Raw genomic sequence first — 23,359 nt, 5'->3', positions numbered from 1 at the left:
CCGTAGAAACAGGAGGAGGAGACAGACTCATTCCGTCAATAAAGCTAAAGGAACCACCAGCTCCAGCCACGGTTGTAGTCTGAGGACTACGAAAAGTCTGAGGAATAAAGTCTGGCGGTAATGCAACAATTGGATGCCAACCGCCATAAAACAACAACAACAACAACAACAACAACATGTTCTGACTGTAGAATAAAGTCTGGCTGTAATGTAACACTTGGATATCAGCCGCCATAAAACACCAAAGAAGAAGAAGAATTCCATTTCGTCTTTGAAAATTAGATTTTTATATTTGTACTTTATGTAATGTGGAGAAATCTTGGAGAAAGGGTAGGGTAATTCATTATTATTATTATTATTATTATTATTATTATTATTATTATTATTATTATTATTATTATTATTATTAATTTATTAATACTTATTTTCAAGTATTTATTTTAGTTCTTAGACCAGGTCCACAGATTGAGAATGACTTTTGGATGTGTCCAGATGACTACACTTATATATATCTACTGTTGTTGATCTTTTGCTACCGCTATTAATGATGTATAGACTTGAAGTAAACAGACTGATTATCAATGGTGTCCATATGGTGTATTGACACGCATGCATAATTTATAATATAAAAATATACACCAATGCAGAGCAATGTTTTAAGGTTAATTCTTATTTTCATTATTCAGAGCAAGAAATATACCACAAATATACCACTGTATGTTAATTTAAACCCTTCAATCAATTAATTTTCCAGTCCTTTTTAACATTATTTTCTTACAGTCATAAGATGGCCGCTTCAATTGCCACAGCAACAGAATATATCTATCTAGCCTTTATTGCATGATTGTAACCACATGGTAACATCAACACTTTGACGTTGACCCAAATCACCTTTATTTGAAGAAATGACTGATGTGGAATGTCAAATGTGCAACAGTGGAGGTAAAATTGGTTTATGGAGATGACTTGGCTTGCAAATCATAAGTCTATATTATGCAACAAACTCGACTCGATTCAGGCCAGCACAACTTTGACCGAGGACAGAGTACAGATGTACAGAAACGTAACAATGACCGGTCTCCTGTGGCTCCTGCTGGATAAGAATAACCAGCAGAGGGCAGCAGGACTATGTACAGAAATGGAGCTCAAATTGTGTTACAAGTTGATTACGGTGAAAGATAAATCCATAGGCTGTGTCCTTCTTTGTTTTTAAGCAATTCATATATTTATCCTCAAGATAATTGTTCTGTTTCATCTCTCTGAGTCTGCAGAGTGTCACTGGCTTCCTCTCATTCTCTTCACCATTAACATGCTTTAGCTTGTGTCCAACCTGAAGCAATTTCCCTTATAGCCTTGTTACACAGAGTTATTAGGTTTGCCCCCTGGCCCCTGGTGGTTTAATTACCCTTGTACTCTTTTCTTTTCATCATGATGGAGATGACGGCCGCCATCGCCAATAGGTGAAAGAGGAGACTTGAGCAGACCTTAATTGATTCATTTGCTTCTGCCTGCCAGGCGCAGATGGAGCTCTTTATTACTGTCAGGGCCAGGATCACTCTGGTTTGAGGAGGTCTAAAAAGGAGCATGACATAGGCCTTCCACATGATGAAAACAAAGAGAAGTGAAAAGGCTATGGATATTATAGGGATAAATAGCTTAACTTTATAATTATTTGTCCTGTTGATGAAAAAGAAGAAATTGCCTACATTCAAAAGGTATTATTGGCTTCCCTGATGAATATAGGTAATTCACTTAAATTAAAAACTTATACACCTTGTACAACACCATTTGTAATTGTAATTTATTGTATTTTATGCAAATTAGCAGTATACAAAATTATGAATATTAATAGAGTAACATAAATATGCAAATCCAAGAGAGCATGTGTTTTGATTTAGCAACATATCCATCATCACAATGTTATGTGATTACATACAGAATATTTCTACTGAAACTAGGCCTATGTCTTCTGTTCAATATAGAGACATCAGTTGGCATGGTAACCTCATTTGCCATCTGCAGGCCCCATTCATTCTGAAAAATGACACTCTGAAAGCTGTCAAGAAACAATCTGATATTCTCATCTCAGTGACAGTGAGCTTTTGGGCTTCTTCTGTGAGCTGAACACAACAGTGGGTCTTATGCGTTCATTACAGTGTAGGATTGTAAAAGGTATCAAAAGTACAGATCGATACTAATCGATACCACAACTAGTATTGAAATGAGATACTCATGTGAGCAAGTATCTATACTGAAGAAAGAAAAAAATAAATAAATAAATAAATGGGACAAAATGTGACCTTTCCTGAACAGTTTTAGAATAAGCTTGAGTTTTATCAAAATTACAAGTGTTACTCTGGTGTAGATAACATTGCATCGTCATTGTCATTGTCATTGTCATTGGGGTTAGAATATATGACGTTCCAGGTGGTAAGTAGATATATTGCAGGGTACAATGTTTGAACATTCAGACCAGGTGCAACATCAAGGAAACAACTTTAATAAATAAAATGCTCAGGTACATTGCCCCCATGCAGCGATCCCATTAGAGGCCCAACATGTTAATTTCAGCCACAGAAAACTATTATTAAATTTAGGCTAGATGACTGACTGCTCAGCTTGGCTGTCATCTCACCTCATAACACACCTCATGACCCAGAGGGTTCAAGACACAAGGCTTTCATACTGATAAATGTAACAGCTTTTTGAGTGAATTCATGTCAGGATAAAAGTGCATTCAATCTGTAGCTTACCTGGGCTAATGTAATTGTATAGTCGAATGTTCTGAAAAAATATTTCACCAATATACAATTTGCCTATATAAACCAAGTGACAAAATATCGTTTTTGTGGACAACTAATATTGGTGCTTAGTGTATCCAGAACGAAATGCCAACTAAATTAGCTTATTGATTTGCATGTTTTTTATCCATGTTCTTTAGTATACGGAATTTGTGCTATATTGAAGCCAAAGCTGTTTGGTTTTATTTGAACTGAAAACATTGTCATCAATAGTAAAATTTGCCTCCTGTGTTGAAGCAGCGCAACATTTGCCTAATCCTAGCAGCTTGTGTGGACTATGTAAATTCTAAAGCACCTTTTATTTTTTTGGGATAATTAACTTCCTGATGGGCCATCAGTAGCATTGTGAGAGATCTTTGTTGGGGAACAGTAAATCCCCGTTTCCTTTTAAGTGTTTTTTTCTACAGCCAACGTGCTTAACTCTGAGTGCAGGTGCGTCACAGCAGCGTCCGCCTCCTGCGCGCCCTGATTGGTCGAGCCGTGGGAATATTCAAATGAGGCTTTGATGGATTGGTCCGGAGCCGGTCTCAACAGTCCAGAGCAGCAGAGGACTCATTTCCATACCGACATCACTCTCCCGTGGTACACGAGCGGCTCGCCAGCTGAGAGGGGGCAGAGAGACCCAGACGGGACACATCGTCGCTCCGGACCAACATTTCCAACCCAGGTCTTGAACATGTAGAAGAGGAGTGAAAATACTTTTGTCCCATCCATGGATATTTCTCCGGAGCCAAACTGTACGCATTGGGAAAACAGAGCACAGGAAGTACGCCTTCCGAGCTGGAGAGCGACCAATCAGCCGTGGCGAACCAAAGATAAACAAGCCTTATGATAAGATAAAACTACGTAAGATGTCATTTTTAATCATTGCGGCGTCTTACACTTTTGACTCCTCTGAATCTGCATGTGTTGGCATTTCTTTTGTTTTGCTCCAGAAATGAATGAGTGTGCTGTGGATGGATGCTGTGTGGAAGTGTATTTGCTGAGATTGTGACGTTAATAATTCCCAATATTTGTCCTCATACAACTGTAGTTAAATTCACAGTGCACACCTGTCCATTCCTGTTTTGTCCTGTTATTGCCAGGGTGGGTTTTTCAGCATGGGCCTGTCCAAATATGGGCTAGGCTGTGCACTGTATGTCATCACTGGTCAGATTCAGGAAAGATTGTCTGAACAGTTCTTGCTACTGTGGATTTTTTAACATGGGCTTGTCCATATTCTAAAGGCTGTGTCGTAACTATTTAGATTCAGAGTATATCATTTCTTCTTTGCATGAGGATTGGGCTTCGTTTCAAGTTTTTCCTTCCTCTGTGAAGTGTAACCGTGCAATATCCATTCTCATCAGTCTGCCCTGGATGATGTGAAAGCCTCTTTTCCACGTCTGAATGTCTGCGAATCCAGGAAGTGCTTTGAAGTATATTATTGGTCATTGAGAGCTGTCTCTGAAGGTTTCCACTGCTATTGTCTGGAAGCCGGAGGAGGGATCATCGCACCTCACTGCACCGGTGGCAGCCGAGGTTGAAGGTTATTGCCGCTGCAGAGGGCCCTATAGATTATTGGCCAGGTGTGAAATTCTACCCTGCAAGCCTTTTTTCCTGCTTGTGCCAGATCCTTTATTATCCAGAGAGATGGGATGTCACAGCTTTCCACCAGAGGCAGAAGAGGAAAAAGCCTGCAATTTGCTGTTTATTATCCTCTTTCCTTCTTGTGTGCTATTTTTTGTGTGGAAAATAAGTCAACCCCCTGGGATAAGCTTTATTTTGAGGCACAAGGGAAAATGCCCCCGGTTTAGAAATGGCACAGTGTCTTTTTTTAATGTGCCTATTTGTGATTTATAACAATAATGACTTATCCACTGTTAAAAGAGATACAGCGTGTGTGATGTTGACAGTCCAAAATTAACTCCAATCAATCAAGAGCAGAGCAGGAGAGAACAGAAAGTACCCCAAAGCATCAAGGGAACAGGAGCCGCCCATAACTCACAACCTATGATAGAACGCCTTTAATTTCAACTAAGTCTGTGCTATGGATCATGCTCTTCCAACTGGCTCGGTTTTATGGCCATTTTGGTGATTAAAATTAATGAAAGGGTTAGTGAACCCAGTTCAGTTGTAAAATTAAGGAACCAGGCCTCAGTGTTAGAGCTACTGATCTGGATTCAATATCCCATTTAACAGAACCGTATATAAGAACCAATTAACACAAGTAAAATATTTAATGATCTCTGGTTCTGATTATTTTTATTTGTTTATTTTTACTGGCAGAATTTCAATCACAAGTTAATTGGGAAAAGTATTTTTTCACATGAGTGACGACTTACATATCATTTGACATGGACGTCCTTTCAGATTCAAATGTCTCTCATCTTTTGTGTCTTTATAAACACATTATTTTGTTATATTGTTATTGCTATATAATGCAATAATCACATGATTTCTTATTGCTTGCAGCCAGACATGGAACCCATTCTAGGCAACATAATACAATTTCTATGTTTGGGTAGTCATATTTGAACCTCTCCAGAGCTTGTAAATGGAGTCATATTATGAAGAGTCTGTGCACAGGTACCCCATGGGCTTTTCCCTTCTGATCTCACATCACACCCCAGCAGTAATTCCACGTCTGTGAAGAGAAGGAATTTGTCATTTGGCTGCTCGCTTCCCTTTGCTTTTTCCCTAAAGTAACCCAGCCTGATTTATTGTGAAGTCTGCCCGGCCTTGCTCAATCTCCGGGCCTATACTAAATTACCAAATGAAGGATTGAGCTCACCATGAGAGTGACCTTTTCTCCGATCATTATTACTCAGACCAGAGCGAGGACTGATTGAGGTCATGTATTTTTTGCCATGTCATCTATGTGGGAGCAGCCTACATTGAGAATCATGCATAAAGACAGTAGGATAAGGATGATGTGAAACTATGTGGGAGGAGTTTACAGTATGCATGTCCACAATATGTCAGTGGCTTGGTTTCTTTTGTGCACCTATCGACTACAGGGAGACGTCATGTGTAATTACGGGTAGCTTGGCGTCTTTTGAAATCTGTCTAATTGGTCTATTCATAGTAATGGGATGAGGACGGGGGGGTGAAGGGTGGAAGGTTAAGGACTGGGCCTCTGGGGGTCAGTGGGGAGGGGACACAGACCCCAGTGTGATTGAGAACAACTGTAATCTTTATTTTGTCTACATGATTGCATCTGGTCATTATTTCAAATTAATGATTAACTATGGAAAATTGCAAATGATGTTTCATGGTTTGATTTAAGAGAGAAGATCGTTAGAGGGTGCACACATCAAATCTGGGTAATGCTTTCAAATAATGTTCCTTAGTAAACTATTTGTAAGTTAGTTATTTGTTTATAGCACTTGTCTGGCATTTACATGGATTTATCACTTGGTTATTGAAAATAGTTTGCATAAAATGCAGCTTATCTTAGCAAAGTATTTGGACCATGGTTTATTAAACACGTGTTTTTGGTTAATGGCTTTATTATTGTAAGCCGGCTACAAGTGCTTATAGACAAATAACTGGTGCTTATCATCACATTGTATGAATAGTTTTCTTAGGAACCTTGTTTAAAGTGTTACCGAGAGCTGTGTAATGTTTCAATGTTTATGCTTGTTTAGCAGCAAGAAAGTTTCAATCCCCTTTAGCTTTGTTTGTAATTAATTGTAATTATTTAACTTTATCGTTAGTTTGCCAGTTAAGGGCATTGGCTGTATTATTGCCATAGCAGACATTCTCCCAATGTCTGTGGGACAATAAAGAAAGACATCTAAAGAACATGTGACATTTCCATTTATGCAAATGTTGTCATGAGATTAGTCATGAAGTCTGGCACAAATCCTCAGTGCCAAAGGCTGAATAAATGGCTTAGTGGTTGAACCAGTTGCAGCTAACAACATTGTTGAGTGCACAGCTAAAACTAAATATTTACGCAGAACACCACACTACCCCGATAAAAAACATAAATCAAGCTGGTTTAGAATGGTAGCCCTCACAATACCTTCAACTCCTTGTTGTTGACTATTCCAGACTCTGTGAACTTTGAATACTTTCTAACTAATATTTTTTGTGGGGAGACGGTGCACCAGATTTGTTTCATCAGTTATCGATGTGTGCACTGGGATACTGATTAGATAAAGCTCTGTTTACTCTCTAAATCTGCGCCGTAGTATTTACCCCATGACCTTGCCCCTGCTGCATCTTTTTGCCTTGGCATCAGCCCATCTTAGAGAGCCAATCTGGGCCCGGCCTGTAAGCTTTTGACTTCCCTGATTAAAATGCCCTTGATGATAGGATTTAATTTAGCCATTTGGCATTAGAATTGCCCAAATTTCTGCCGGTTTGTTTTTGTTTTCCATATACATTCTTTGCCACGTGAGGGAAATATTGATCCTGAACCTGACACATTTGGTTATTCTATAGAAAAACCTTCAGTCATCAAATGGGGCTCTTATAAAGTGTCCCATAAACCATCCATATTATATAATCACTAAATCTGTTATTTCTCAATTCTGTCACACTCGCACCTCGCTCTGCCATACCTTCCTTATCACCTATTCATCACGCCAAAGCATTCAAAATTCTGCTTGAGAAGGCAAAATATTAATATTTTCTTCAACACCCCAACCATTAGCGCTGCATGATTTGCATCCTTCAGAGAACTGCGGACATCTGTCAGAATATTGCCTGGCCATTGTATTCCCATGAATTTGCCGCTTGCATAAATCATATATGAAAGCCCCTTAACCGTGTTGTAATACCTTTTATACATGGGGCTAATCTCAATGGAAATGAGGCTCATTGTTATCAGCCCCTGGGCATTAAGTGTTGGACTGGAGTGGCTGTGGGTTGTTTGGTTTGTGAACCTTTGTATCCCCCTTTTATTCTGCTAGTAGTGCACAGAAGGCAAAAAGAAAAATCTCTCTTATATGCAGCTCTGATACCAATTATGCAAACTATTACGGAATTTAACCAGGGCAGCTCTTATCGGCTAATCCAGAAGTAATAGATTCTATTAAAAATGTATGAGGGGGGGCTAGGGGGGATCATTGTGAGTGTATAGAGATGAAGCTGGCAGCTGCGGCTGGACTGCTGTCTGTATGTCAGACTTTACTTGTCTAGTCTCCATTACTATAAGACAGCTTCCTGCAGTGCTACCTCCAACTGCATTGTCCCAGTCATACATAATATACAGTTAATTATAGCCGTAATGCATTGTTATTCACAGTACACGTCGTTTTCATCCAAGGAGAACTGCCGCATTACCACTCGCATAATGACCCCGTGCTCTGTGTTAATCATTAATTTCTCCCCAAATTAACCTTTCTGAATCATTTCATCCCTTTTTTCTGCACTTTGCCCATTGCACAGATGAATTTTGAGTGCAGCTGAGGGAGGAAAGGGGGAATTAGCATAGCCCTCACATGCTAATCCCCCCCACAGATGCAGAGTGAAAAGGGTGTACTTCTTAAACCTTTTTCATTATCATCTAATTATTAACTGAGGAATCTGTGGAGAATTAACCACAGAATGCAGTGAGATGGTAAGAGAGAGAGAGGGGCATGTTGACAATATACTGTGTCTGGAAGTGGAAATTTAGGATGAGCGGCAGGTTCTTGTCAAATTGCCTCAGAAGGTCAGAATAATGCGCTGAATCCATCTATATTAATGTCTCCTTATTCTGAGGGATATTCTCCGGTCTGCTTTGAAGCTTTTAACAGTCAGACAGGTAGAGATTGCGTTGCATTTTATTTTGTATTGCAAAGATTGTTCAGATTGCAATTCTAAGAAGGTTTTTGCAACAGTAATTATTTTTACCATCTTTAGGGAAGTGCCTGTCAGGATGTTATCAAAAAGCCAGAGTTTGCTTTGTAAAATGTTTCTTGCTTGTTTACCCGAGGCGCTTTTCTGTTGTGTGTTTTTGTCATTAGCTTTGTGACTCTTTAACCGACACTCTTATCTTCTCCAAACACTTCTCTGGTGATCGTAGGACAGTGGATGCATCAGAAACAGTCATTTTAAACCTCTTGTGTCAACAACGTTGAAGAAAAGACGTTGAAAAAGTATGTTTGTCTTACTGCCAAAAACAGTCTTATCAGGGAACCATGGGGGACAGTAGACGGACTGAAAGCACAAGCTGACTTATCATTTTGGAAGGCCCACAGCGGACTTCATAATGCTGATTATCTGCTGCATGGATGTGGCCCAAAGAGAACAGGATTAGATGCACTAACAGCCTCAACTTAATGACCTCCTGTGTCTGTTTAGCTCGTCCTTGAGAGGGGAATATATGGAGTCAAGTGCGGGGGTGAAGGCTGTACAAGAGAAAAATAAAACCTGAACAAGCATTGAGAATGAAAATAATAATAATAATAATAATAATACACATGGAACATAAGGATGGTCTTACTCTTGACCTACATCAACTATTATAAGACCAGATTGTAATATAAAGAAACTACCATTGTTCTGTGTGCAAGCTTGTTTGTTGAAAGGCCGTCATGCACATTGCTGAGTTTCAGTTCATATTTCCTGCACATCTATCTGTATACATTATGATTTCTTAGATGTCCTAACATTCTTTCTTATTCCACTGTTGAATGTATTTGAGACTCATAAAAGCAGATATAGCAAGATCAAAGTAGACTCCATGGTACTTTACTGCTCTTTATTCCTTGTATAATAACGTTTGTTCTCCGTCAAAGTTTTTTCCTTGAAGCTCTAGGCCACTATTTGAATAATAATGCCCTCCTTGACATATTTCATCCATCTAAATATAATTCCTGTCTCATTTTCTGTTAGTCAAAGGGATTTCCCGGGAGATGTCTTTTTCTCCGTTTGTGGTCTTTGTGCATTAGCCTGCCTCCTCCTGACCAATGTGTGGTAATGGAGGGCTTGTTCTCAAATTGCCATTATTTTCCAAATGGAATGTGACTGTGGCAGGGCTTTTAGTTCCTCACATGTGTGTTGCTCTGATGAGACAGCTTGCACTGAGCAGTTTGAAGTGGGCTTGTCATCAAGGGACAGATGTTGAGTGGTGGAGGGGAGCGACACCTGAGGAAAATGTGTGCTCTCTTCTGCCTTTGGGCCAAGGCTAATCATCCTCCTGCAGCTTTGTGAACACGCCTCTGTTTGACTCAATTAACTGTCCTATACCCTTCAGGGCTAATGAGTCTGTGCAGAAAGCTTTCTGTATTTAGACACAAATGCTTCTCTTCTTGGAATAGGACAAATACTGCAATACAGCAGTGTTTCTACCTGATACACAGTAATGCAATGTGTATAATACATGCTCCGATGCTGGCATTCACATCTGCTGACGCCTTCAGATAATCAAAGAGAATGTCAAATGTGATTGCTAATGAAATATTCCCTTCATGTGAGATGGGGAAGTGGCTGCACAGCTGTGTGAGCTGTAAAGTATCATTACCCTCATCACACTAACCATAGCGCAAAATATTTTCAGATAGTGAGAGACTACTACTGATCAATAGGGTCATAACTACATGGAATTTCCCAAGGCTGTTTACAAATTGAAACACACAGCCTCAGGCTACAGAAGGCTCTCTAAATGATTTGTGTGATCAAAGCCAAAGAACAGGCTGGAAACAGGAAAGAGCCATCTGAACAAGTAGACAGTGGGATGAGACAAATCTTCAGTAAGTGATGTTACAGTAAGTGATATCATTTTGTTAGATGCTCTGAGGGGTTCTTGCACACACTCACCACTGGGATTTTAACTGAATCTACAAATACATTTGGTCTGTTGGTGCTGTGAGACCCCCAGAACTCTGTGCATGTAAACGTAGAGACCAACAGGACCAAAGTGGAAGCTCACCTTTTTAGTATGAGCTGCTGAATGGTTTTAGTGCTTGATTTTTTTTCTTTGGGTTTTCACGCTTGGTCATCTACTTACTTATTTTCTTTCTCAAGCATTTAGCCCAGTTGTATCAATTTGCACTGAACTAAAGTGTTTGTTGATTCCACCTGCCGTACTGACATATGTTTTGTCTGTTCTCCAGCAGGTACACAGAGGCTGTTTGCAGCCGTAAACAACGATCATGCTGGCGTGTATCCAAAGACGACAGAACTTCCCCTCTCAGCATCTGAACTGCTCGGCCAAAAGTGGCATGGCTTCAGCACCGCCACTACTCCTGCCAGCACCGCAACTGCAGCCTGGTATTTCGAAAGGTGAGCTCTTTGAATCAGTCTGCTCTGTGGCCATTTCCTTAAGGAGGACCTCATGGGAAGGATTTTTAGATCAATTTCAGCCATTGATCCTAAATTAGTTGCTAAAATAATGGATACATATAATGCAAAATTTAATTTTGAGCTCTAACAATGTTACAAATGTATACAAAAACATACCTGGAGTTGTATTTAGTTTCATTCACGCTTGTTTGATGAATACTGTTTAGGCAAGGCCTAAAATCCCAACAGCAGTTCCTTGATGGAATTGATTTGATTTGATTTGATGGCGACAATGAAATAGAGAAGCAGATTCAACAATGTTCACAGGAATTTAGTTGTGAGTTGGACTAGAGGGCAGCCCGTTGGTACGGCAGCGAAAAAAATCCTCCACAGTCCAGAGAGAATTTTGCGTTCTATGGGGACCTACAGCTTTAACAAAAGTTGGATTTTGTGGTGATATTTGCCTATTTTTTAGATCATGAACTTTTTCCCGGTTGAAAGTCCTTCAGTTTTTCTTAAAAGCAGCTTTTTAAGCTTTAGTTTTGGCTCGCTCTGATTGGTCAGTGACGCGCGCATGGAACGTGGACTGAGAACTAGTAGCTAGCTGCTAAAGGCTTAACTTGCAACACGTGCAAATGAGTGGTGCCAATGGCTAAAAATTACATTTTTAAAACGTAGAAACCTAGGGGGGAGAACCACAGTGACGGAGAGGCTGTAGATGTTCTTTTGCGGATGAGAGCGTTCATTCAGGCAGTTGAGGAGCATTCGGGTCTACTGGTCAGGGTCGTGAGATGGGCCATCTAAGGTACAGTCGTCACTGGCGCAGCATCAGCAGTGTATGACGTGGAAGAAGGAGACAAACATGCGAACAGCAATGAACGGACTACAGGTGAACTCAATTTTAAATATCGCTGACGGGGAAAGGAAAAAGCAGAGGGGAGAGAAAGCTTCCATACTTCCCCCAGCATAGTTGCTCCTAGTTACATAAATCATCCCCAGACTCGTTCCAAGCTTTTCTACTGTCAATTTGCGTTCTTTATAAATGCGTACATGTATTAACATGTTATGGGCAAGCTAGCTTTTGTTGATTTCCCATGGTACTTCCTCTAGTGCGCCAGTAGATGAAGTATATAAAGTAATGCATGCTTTCAGTAGATACATTATTTTAAGTTCTAATACATGAGATGCCACAGCAGAGGTTCTCAAGAGAATGTTTAAAGGCCAATAGCAATACAAATAATGCATAACATTTGTCTGCTAATGGCCCTTGTGTTGCTTATCAGTGGGCCCCTGCAGTTCCAATACAACAGAGTGGACTGTCCATAGAATATTACTGTCTCACTTTTTAGACACGATATAAGATGTCCCTGTCAGTTGCCATTTGTGTATTGTATAGAGATGCAGAGTGGGCATAAACTGCTCCTCCTCTGAGTGGATTAAACTGTATACAAATGCAGATCGGGGTTGGTCTGTATTTAAATGACCATGTTTTTGTGCCGTGGTTTGAATGAGCGTTTTTCACCACTCAATTTACAATGCGTTCCTGCAGTGTATTTCCAGATAATAGGCTCATAAATATAATGATTTAGGATTTGTACAGTCCTGCCAATGCCATATGATACAATGTTTGAGAAGGGTTACCATTGTCCACTGCGTGTACAGCCTGCAGTTTCCACACTTTTAGAGGCACCACATGAATATATATAATGGTCTCTAATTGTCAGCTTTCAGGGACAGCTGTGCTCGGATTAACCTGACTGCTGCTAATGCTCACAGGTGTGTTGACTAACTGCCGCTGGTTAGACTTCCTGTCAGAGGGAATGTGGCTAAATCTGGGCATGCGGTCTCTAGGCTACATATCATTCAGAGTCATGAATGCATCGGTGCTCTACAGACAGGTGTATTGCAGACACTGAAATGGGATCTACTTCACTCGGCACAAATTACTGCCAGGAAACGGTTTGGACGAGCAAATGTATGGACACATGTATGGAGCATTAATTAAAGGTCACGAGTAGTCTGTAAATCAATGAGAAACGTTGTCAATATCTATAAAGTATTTTACACCATCAATCAAAAAGTAACTCATGTTAATGATATTGATATATTTTATTGCTATTTGCAGGGAGTTCACATTCTGTCATCAACCCTGTCACTCATATTTATATTTACTGTTGTGCCTGGCTGTCTGGTACTATTTGGAGTGTTCAGTTTGTGCAGCCGTTCTATATTTTACCCCCCACATCAGCCTATTTTCATTTGGTTTTGAAAAAGTGAAATCTCTTTTTGCCCTGTCTCATTTGCTTCCATTTTGCCCCCACAGTGAAATTGCTCTTTGTCTCTATGTTATTAAATATTAATTGTGAATCAGTGGAGCGATTGTCTGCTAAACGCTGGAACAGAAGGACTCACTATGCCTGAGGCACAGTGTAACCAGGGGTGTACTTCACATCCTGTTTACCTGCAGGGCCTGCCCCCTTGGGTTTAGTGTTGAGCGACTGTGGTTTGTGCATAGCACCCTGCAGCTCCAGCCTCACATTTCAATCAAACCACAGGGAATAGACTGATGAGAGCTCAGTGTGTGTGGCCCAGGCCCCTTCATTAAACTCATCGCTGTTGGGCTGAGTTAAATTGGGACAGTCTTTAGTTTCCGCAGTGCTTTTGAAAAGCCATTTCCATTTTTAGCTATCAATAAATGGAAGGCAGTGGACATGAAAGCTCTTAGCCATTTGAATGATTTGGGTGAAATGAGTGTGAGGAGTTATGTGATGAGAGTGAATGAGCGCTGTGCTCTTCTTGGCCATCTCGACTTGAAAGCACAGACTGGAAATGCTTTTTTTCCCACGCTATTAGCCCACGCTTGAGCAGGCTCTGAGAGGAGAAAACTTTGCCCAAGCTGGTGCAAGCGGCACAGAAACAAATGCAGAGTGACACTGGTGCGAAGGAGCACAGCCCGAGTCTCCTCCGGCACACACAGCTAAGTGTTCCACCCTGAGGTTACGCTGTTCTCTCAGCTCTTCTCTGGAGACACTAGTGACTGGGGAAAGGGAATGGTAAAGGGCCTGGCTTTAGTCTTCTTTCACAGTGTGGAGGGTCTACAGCGGAGACTTCTCAGTGTGCTGTGTGGAAAGTTACTCTGGTAAGCACATTTTGGCATAGGATTAAATGCTCTCATCTCTGACACCAACATCTTTATTAATGTCAATTAACCACAAAGATTAACAACCGTTTCATGTTAAAACTATTATTGCGAAGCACAATGATTATAAATGAATGCTGTCATTTGGTCAGGGTTTGTTGGCTCAGTATAAAATCTCCTCAGTCTTCCAAACTGTATGCATCACTTATTGGGATTATGTTCATTATGTTTGGAACATTCTGTATTGCTGTAAAGAAAATGTTGCGTCTGGTTGACTGAGGTTCTTGCTTCTAAGCAGCGGACAGCCAGTGCAGAAGCTTGTCTCCCGTAGATGAATGGAGGCAGGGCCAATTAATTACATGGTTCTAATGACTGGGCTTATTGGGCCAACGGGGTACTTAGAGGAGGTTGTCATGGTAACCCGAGACATAGGTTTTTAATATATCTTGAAAGTGCTGTGCCTCGTCGTTCCCAAATCTTAAGGTAGGCTGAAGCCTTTTAAATATCTGGATTATTGGTGTGGTAAACAAGTATTTAGGCAGGCACAGAGGCGCTGGCCTGTAATTAGCTGCCAGCTCGAAACTCAACGCTGCTGCTCAGGATTTGACATGCAAAATCTGTTATCTCCAAGTGCGTCCCATAAGTTTCGGCACTACATCAAAGCCATACAAGCCTGAAGCCTGGCAAAGCGGCACACATGTATGGAAATGAGCAGGCATAATTTGTGAAATAAAGTTTATCTACGGAGAATCATATCTAGTGGCCACTGTAATGTGTTCCTTATGTTAGCCCTGGGGGGTATGCAATCATTGGAAACTGGAGGTTTAGGGGAAGGCAGTGTTCTGGTTCAACTTCTGTTTTCAGACCTGCCTCTGGGGTTGTTTTGCCCATAAATTAGTGATTAGCTCCAAACCGCTAAGAAACAATGAGGTTTCTGCTCTAATCTGGGATGAAATGGCTGGGAGTATTGCCACGGGGGAAAGGTTAGGCAGTTAAAGTGGCAGAAAACACTCAGTGGGAACTCGTGGGGGTGGGACCTGTGTTGGTAAAAGCCATATATTTAAGGCAACATGGTAAATAAGCCGCCTATTATTCCCCAATAATCTCAAAGCCAGTGTATAAGCCTTGCTTCCACAATGCATGCAAGGACACAAATGCACACAAACCAAACAGCCCTATTGGTGACAACGGGTTTATGATGGACCAGAGCCACCCGCTGTTTTCTTTGCGAGCGTGTCTCCTGACTGGAAGCAGGAAATGAGGATTAGGTGTTTCCTGTGAAAGCATGCCAGTTTGACTCAGCGGGGTGCCACAGCGCCTCAACAGCATGTTTAATGTGGACCGCCTCTTCCAACCGAGAACACATTTTGAGCCTGACTATTGGGATCATTAAATCTATCAGTCAGGACTCACCAAACGGCAGTATCATTAGGTAGGAAGCCATAAAAAAAGTACTTCTATGTAATACTAATACTACACAGGTAGAAGAAGAACATTTATTTTGAAGTACCAACTGAAATACTGTTTTGTTCTTCACCTTAACGCATTTATAGCGTCCTAACTATTCACCGCAAAGAGTTTATAAGCACATTTCACAACAAATAGCATGCTAACACAGCTCCAGTTTAAGTTACTTCCTTCCACTTTATTATTAGGAGTGAGCAATATATGGGATTTTTGCTGTGATGAAAGTGATGTTGTAAATTCTAAGGTTATGTTTTTGCTATGTTGTGATTAATTTCACATCTGTCTGATAATTAAACCTTGGTTAATATTCCTGTTGGATTGACATAATACCATCTGAATATCTTTATGAGAATACTCCAAAATAAAATCAATATGTGAAGTTAATGTTGGATGTTAGACAGCACACAGCAGTCTCATTTTGACCACGAGCCACTACGATTACTATATGTACATGTTCTGAGTCAAGACAAATTTTGCTTGACTACATGAAAAAAATGCAGTACAATCCTTTTAAGTAACAGTTTGGCTGTAAATTATCTTTCGTTTTGAATAGTATTGACAGAGACACAAACAAGCTTAAAACATAAACCAAATCCACCCGAACTTCCACTTTCAATAGGTAACATAATATTTGTGGATTGACTGACTGTTACTGTGCACCTCAAAGTTAAACCACTGCTAAAAGTTATTCAAGTAAAATGTAACTCATTACTCCCTGCTAAAGGCTCACTAAATGGAAAGTGCTAGACCAGTCAAGGTTATTGCAAACACGGCTAATGGTGTATTCAGTGCCATTTGGCCGTGGCTCTCAGGCAACAGAGGGAAGCGGTGTGCTATGTGCAGGTTCAGGGTGATTAAGTGCTTAAGGTCAGGCTGCTAATTATCTCTGCTCTTCTCTTTACCTGACAGGGCTGGGTTGCCATTTCCTGGTTGTCATGTCAACAGTCCTATGTTTGTTTTAGCTACTATATTTTAATGCGCTGGTTCCTGATTATTCCCCAACATTGGTCTGTACTGTTAAGTGTATTCTATAGGGTCGTCAGAATCAATAGCCAGAAACTAAAACTAGATATTGAAAGTATTGATACTGAAAAGAATCACATAACAACATTCAACCTTTTCGAATGGATGCAGAATAGTAAAAATTACATTCTATTGTCTAAAAAAAGAATGGTTCATTATTATTGTTGCATCGAATATTGAGTTTGTAACACTGTAACAGCCTTTTATATTAAAATCTTTCTTTAAAGTAAAACAGATAAGAGCAAAGTTTGGAAAAATTCATATCATTTTGAGTTGATTTATATCCTCCAGTTTATCTCTTCTTGGTCCCCTGGGGAGCAGCATCCCCATGTTGGTAAGCAGCGAGATAAGCTTTAATTAGCTTTGAAGGCACTTTTGGTTTGTGTACACTGTTTGCTGTGCATTATTCCCCTGTCTGTGCCTGCTGTGTGCTAAAAATTAAGCCCATATTAATGCAAACCTACTCCAGGAGCAGTGTGATGAATACTATCTGCTCAAGGCGCCAAAGGTTGATTAAAGCTTGGCGATATTCTCAAGCTCAAACTATGGAAATGTTTAGCTCGGCTTAGATGTGAGGTGGGAACAGCCTCATTTGCAAGTCATTTTGCACATTTTGAAGGTTGTGAATCAATGCCACAGTAGGACGGATTGCAATTTTGTCTGAATATAGTTTTGAGAACAAATGTAAGTTGTGGTAAGGGATTTAAGAACACGCAAACCATAGATAATGTGTGTGTTTTGCCACATCCTAACATTGCTCAAATTCCGCCTGAAATATTATTTTTTTGAGCCTTGTTTTCTTTTAACAAATAATATGCCGACCTTTGTTCTTTATTGTCAGGTTGGATTGAATATCTTATACATTTCCAGTGACCTAGGCCCTCGCTTTGGCTGCACGCTCTGCTTAGTCGACTGCAATTTAACACCTCTGATTGGCCCAAATGACTGAAACAATTACCTCTGTTGGTTATTTAAACTGCTAGCTGTGCCATTTTCCAATCTTGCTTTTTATGCATCATTATCACAGTGTTATTGTATCTGCTCCATAGAAAAAAAAACAAAATAGCTCTTTATGCATATGTCAACCACAGTAGTGGTCCTGCAAATGACAAATGTAAGAATTGCAAAGCGTGGAACGGCCTATTTGCTAATGAGGTTACCATAGTACCACATTAAGGCAGCCCCAGTGGGTTGCGCAGCTGTGTTGTGTCTCCATGGCTCTGTCAGGGCTCTAATCTCTGGCTTAACAATATCAGACACCCTGTGAAGACGTCTTAGTATTCAAAGCGTTTGTGGAACCGTACGTCAGTCGCACCACGCAAACCTTGACATTTGCCTCAAAAGAAAATGTCCAAAATGCCAGATGCAGATGGACCCACACAGATGTAGTCCTTTGGTAATCAAGCAACATGGCAGAAATAGGTGCTGCATTTCGCTCCAATGATGCAGTGATTCTCAAATTGTGGCAACGGTGCAACTAGTGATGGCTCATATACTGTTGGTCTGTTTTTGGTGCTATAACTTGAATTTACCCCGCCAGAATGAGTGAGAGAGTACCCACACTTACACTTGAACTACACCTAAACTGGGACTAAAACTGGAAGTGAAACAAGACTAGAAAAGCACCAAACCAAGTTCTAAAACTGAGCTCAAACCAGGATTTAAATTTTAATATTGTGACTGTTGATTTGAAGATATGTAAAATTTAAGCTTTAAAAAGTATATTGTTCATTTATAAAATTCTACAAATGGCTGATTAAAAATGAGTGTGAACAGTGTATTATGATATGTTCCACTTTTGTGAGTATTGTTCTCCACATTTCAAATTCGTCTGATAATTAAACATCAACTAATATGTAACACCTTTTTATAACACTATTGCTATTTTTAGTCCTGATCTTGCTCTTGTTTGGATCTTTAGGTTAAGTTAACAATCCATTATCGTTTAATCCAGTCTATTGATTAATTTCAGTCAGAACCATGGTTTATTTTTTAGTTCCTGATTGTGTAAGTTATTTTGACTTTTATTTTTGTTGTGGTACATTTTTTTATTTACATTCAACATTTTTAGGACCACTGCTCCAAATTACGGATCCATTAAGGTGTAACCCAAAGTTTGTGCAGCTGGTTCTTCCTGTTACTTTTCTCCACAGTGAGATTATGAGAAAGCACAGAGGAGTGGGCTCACATCTTGATGTTGTATACAGTATAAACAACTCCTTGGGCAAACCCAGATGTCGTTGTTTTCCAAAGCAGCTCTACTCAGCGCTACATAATAAGCCGTGTTTTTGCTTTGTTTCATTTCTCTGTAGAATGCATTCACGCTCCTGGCACTGCACTTGCTCCTTTGGGAGATTGTTGCATGGATTGAATGGTTCTACCTTATCCCCATTCCTCCTCCATTTTTAAACACCCAATTTATTTTCTTCATAAGGTGGATCTTGTAGATTGAGTCATTTTCACAGTCTGAGGCTCACTGTAGACCCGAAATGAATGGAACTCCCAAATCAATTTGAGATGGGAATGACAAGTGAGCCCTCCCAGCATAGCAGGAATTGGTTTTGTCATTGAAATTGAAATGAAGTGTTTTGTTTTGATTTTTGTGCCCTCTTTATTGTAGATTACGGTCTTGTTCTTTTTCCAGCAATGACTTTCTGTTCATTGAAATGCATTTCAAAAAATATTCTTGACGTGCACCATTTTAAATCAGGCTATTCTTTATCTTTATTGCTTGAAGTTAAACAGCCATTACATTGTGAAACCTTTTACATTTCCCTCTTATTCATTTAGCTTTTCTTTATTTTAACACTTTTACATTAGCTTTACAAGATGTTTACTGAAGGAAAGGTTTGAATGACTAAACTCGGTGACTATGTTAAGGTTGTAAGAACAAGAATTCAGTGTCATTACTTACATTCTAAAACCATGTTTCTTTTACATTTCAGGAGAGCCTGCGTCCATGGTGTCACGGTACCCCTCTCCCGCAGAGTTGGATGCTTTTGCTCAAAAGACTGCCAGGAGCCCATTAACCATAAAAATCTTTCAAACTGAAGTGCGGGTGCCACAACATAAACAGTTGAACAAGACCGTCAATGGCTTGGACACTACGGGACAGAGTTATAGCTCTTGCCCATACTCTGGAGGCCATCAGGGTTTGTTGGCCGTACTCAAAGCGTCTATGACTATCAAAGGAGTGGTGAAAAACTCAGACGGCAAAAGGACTAAACACTCAAATAGACTGACATCCGTGGCACCATATAACAATGCTATGAGTAACACCTACAGACATGGACATAAAGCGTATCAGACAAGCTCATGTAAGTCATCAGACGTACCCTCCGACACGCCGTGCTCCAGGACCAGGGTGGCCTCAGGGGATCCTAGTCTGCCCCCCCAGGCTCAGTTGGCACAAGTTCAAAGCCTGATGAGGCAGATGAGCAGAAACCCACACAGAGAGGCTCTACAGCTGGGAGGGGAGGCTCGAGCCAGCCCTTCGGTGCAGGCTGTGGCTGCTGTGGCGCCCCAGAGTGGTGTGACATATGCGGGGGCCGTCTTACCCACACAGACTGCAGGCATGGCTAAAGCTGTATACTTGGACAAAGCGGACTACAGGGCATCATGGCAGCCCAAGCAACAACAGACACAGCTGTTTCAGCAGAGGGCAATGAGGATGTATAATGCTGGGAATGGGACTCATATTGGACAGTCTCCTGAAAGTGTCATGTCTTTGGCCTATCCCTCTCATCTGTCGTACAGGCTGCCTCCGCCCAGTGTGCAGGAGAGAGTTAGCGCCTCCTCTTTGAACTGCATGCAGGGGGACTTCTCCACTGGCCCATACTTCGCCCCACTCTGGGACAACAATATAACATCCACTCCAAATAGCGACAATAGTTATCAGTCTCAATTGTTTGCGACAGGTTTATGTGCTGCCCGACAGAGAGACCTGCCGCTTTCTAATCACCACCCCAAATGCCACCAACTCCATCACCATCAAACGCACCACGCAGCGCTGCAGCCCCATCCTCACAGCCAGCAGGCCTACAGTGCAGACCAAAACCTGACCGGAGGGCTGCCCACATCCAGCCTCTGCCACGCTGCCGTGCTCAGCAGCAGCCTGCAGTCTTTGGAGTGCCTCATCAGTGAGATTCAGCCTCCCTGCATCAAAGAGCACATGCTGGGCCGCGGGTACCAAGCCATGGGGATGCCTCTGCTGCTGGAGCACCACCACCACCAGCAAAGCCACCTCCAGCTCCCTGTCTACAGATAAGACAGTGCTGCCACAAAAAAAGGACTTTTTCTAGACTTCTGTTAGAATGAGACATGCTTTTTTTGTTTGTGCGCAGACTGCACTTGGCTTTGTTTTAAGCTGGAAAGTACATGAAAAAAAAATCATGTGTGTAATTTGTTTTTAATTGTCCAAAAGCCTGCTGCATTTTGTGTCATTTGCCTAATAATCTTCATTACAAACCTGCCTTGGTTTAGTTGGTTCTGTAATTCTTTAGAAAAACATCTATTTTTTTCTTCTTTGAACTGTTTTGTAAATATACTGAATATTTTAACTGAAAAATCTTACTTGTGAGGGAATATTCCTTTGACTACATCTGAGCTTTTTGGCTGTTTGCTCATTTGTTTTCTACTGTGACTTCTATAGAATCAGAGGTAATATTCCCTTATTATCCAGGCCCACATTTGTAGAATAGATGCAAATATAATAGCCGCTCTATGGGGAAACAGTTTGATCTTTTGCATAAAAAGTTTGCAGTACAAAATGTAAATCATTTTCATGTAGCTCTGCTGCGCTGCATGTGAAAACTGCTCCATTACCAAAACCATGGCATTCAGGTCAGGAGATGTTTTACTTTAGTAAACTTTGAAATCCCCGGAAGATTGTGTGTACGTTTACATTTTTGAAAGGTTTGTCTATGCTGTATTTCCCAGGTTAAGCAGAGTGCCACATTTAAGTGAAGGCCATTTGAATCATTTACTGTACCTTATTTTAGGGCTATATTGTCTCTGAGGATAGTAAATGTATGGTATGTATGACTGAGTTGTCGTGTGTCTGCACTGGTTCTTCTATTTATTTGGGCTGTTGAGTTTCATGGCATCCCTACTATTATAAAGTGCAATTATTATTATATAAAAATATGTGATCACTGTCCATTAAAATGTTTAAAAAAATGTTTTACGCTAATCACACTTTTTGCCTCTTCTTAAATGAATTGTCAAGTAAAGGACATTTTCTTAGAATCTAAACCATGTTTGCTCTTTTTTTTGAATCCCTTTTGACAAGCTTGCATACAAATGGTAACAGACATTTATCCCCACCCATCTACACATAAAAAACAGAGGCATTATCTTGCATTATTGCATATAAATCTAGGCTTTACTGCTCTAAATGCCTTTGATGTCTCATTTTTCCCCAAGATTTATTCCTTCATCCACATTTTAAGGTTAATATTACCATGAGGGTAATTTCTCAGCTGCAATGGATTGTCCAATAAATAATGAATGTGCATTACAGGGGATAATTTGGTTTTCATAGTCATTTGTAACATTAATGCTGGGGGCCCCGATGCATAATAACATGTCAATAAACATTCTAGCCTCTCTTTTACCCTACTATTCATTCATGGTTACAGTTCTCTCTTTACTGTCACTTTCATATTCGAGTTTAAGTGTAGCTATAGCGTCAGTTTAATCAAATCACCTAAATTGTATGATAAGCAGAAAGGTAACCTGGCTTGTCTTCTCAAGCTTTACCTCAAGTAAGCTACAGGAGAAAACTAAAAGTCAAAATATTTACCCATTTGGATTTAAGCGTTTCTTGCTGTGCCATGTGAAAGTGGCTGTGGTTGCAGTACAAGTTTTGAACAAAGCAGTACTTCTTGCAATGTAATGTTGAAATAAAAATATGCAATCACCTTAACGTGCATAACAGGTCAGACGACGCATTTCACTCAAATTAAGCTAACGTGATCATTTGACTATTTGTCCTCTGTTTTACATTTTGGTGAAATCTGGAGACCACTGGAATGCCAGGTGCCACAGGGGACGGTAGTGCATCCTGTCCTTGTGTCCTTGGGCAAGACACACCCACCTTGACTCCAGTGTCCATATGCTGGTGTTTGAATAAGAGCGTGTTTGTGAGTGAATGCGGGACAGCGGATGGAAATAAGCCCATGGCTCCTATCCTTTTGTGTTTACAGAATGTATATCATGTATGTACATTCACATGCACTATCCCGACCAAATAAATAAATAACAAAACACTTTTTACTTCCTGGTTGGTTCATTCCACAACTGTACTGCAAACAAGGGCCATAATCCATATAAATTACACAATACTCCTGATTTGACAAAATAACATAGCCTGATATACATTATTTGGTTGTTTAAACATTCAGAAAATAGTGCCAGATGCGTGTAAATCGTGTCAGCATTTTCCTCATGTAATGTCTCTCATTGATGACGTAGATAGAGGGATTCGGTTGATTCGATCCTGCGTTTTTTCCTTTGTTTTTATACTAACTTATTTTTCTTCACAAGCTGCGACTTGATGCCTAACTACGACACACATTTACCACGGGGACACTACAACCACACACAGTAATGATCAGAACTAGATGAGAAGCGCTCCCATACGCACTTTAAAGTAGGTTAACTGTAGTAGGCCTGCATCAGAGAGCACTGTGTCTGTGGGCTTCCATTACAGCTCAGTTCAGTTGTGACCGCA

General features: G+C 40.5%; 1 protein-coding gene across 2 annotated transcripts; it reads left to right on the top strand.

Annotated features, from left to right (window-relative positions):
* Nucleotides 1–3,335: 3,335 nt before the first annotated feature.
* On the top strand, nt 3,336–21,879 carry LOC140368444 (protein FAM222A-like). 2 transcript variants are annotated; one of them, XM_072455484.1, is made up of 3 exons: nt 3,336–3,647; nt 10,832–10,997; nt 19,572–21,879. In XM_072455484.1, exons 2-3 carry the CDS (start codon nt 10,868–10,870, stop codon nt 20,891–20,893), a joined length of 1,452 nt encoding a protein of 483 aa, XP_072311585.1. In that variant the 5' UTR covers nt 3,336–3,647; nt 10,832–10,867; the 3' UTR covers nt 20,894–21,879. The 2 variants fall into 2 exon arrangements, with proteins under 2 accessions (XP_072311585.1, XP_072311584.1); XM_072455483.1 differs by having other exon boundaries at nt 10,829–10,997.
* The last annotated feature ends 1,480 nt before the right edge of the window (nt 21,880–23,359 follow it).

Source organism: Eucyclogobius newberryi, unplaced genomic scaffold (assembly GCF_026437365.1).
Source record: "Eucyclogobius newberryi isolate DKJ021-1_F unplaced genomic scaffold, fEucNew1.0.hap1 SCAF_2, whole genome shotgun sequence".
Lineage (NCBI taxonomy): Eukaryota > Metazoa > Chordata > Actinopteri > Gobiiformes > Gobiidae > Eucyclogobius > Eucyclogobius newberryi.
This window is presented reverse-complemented; position numbering and strand designations above follow the sequence as displayed.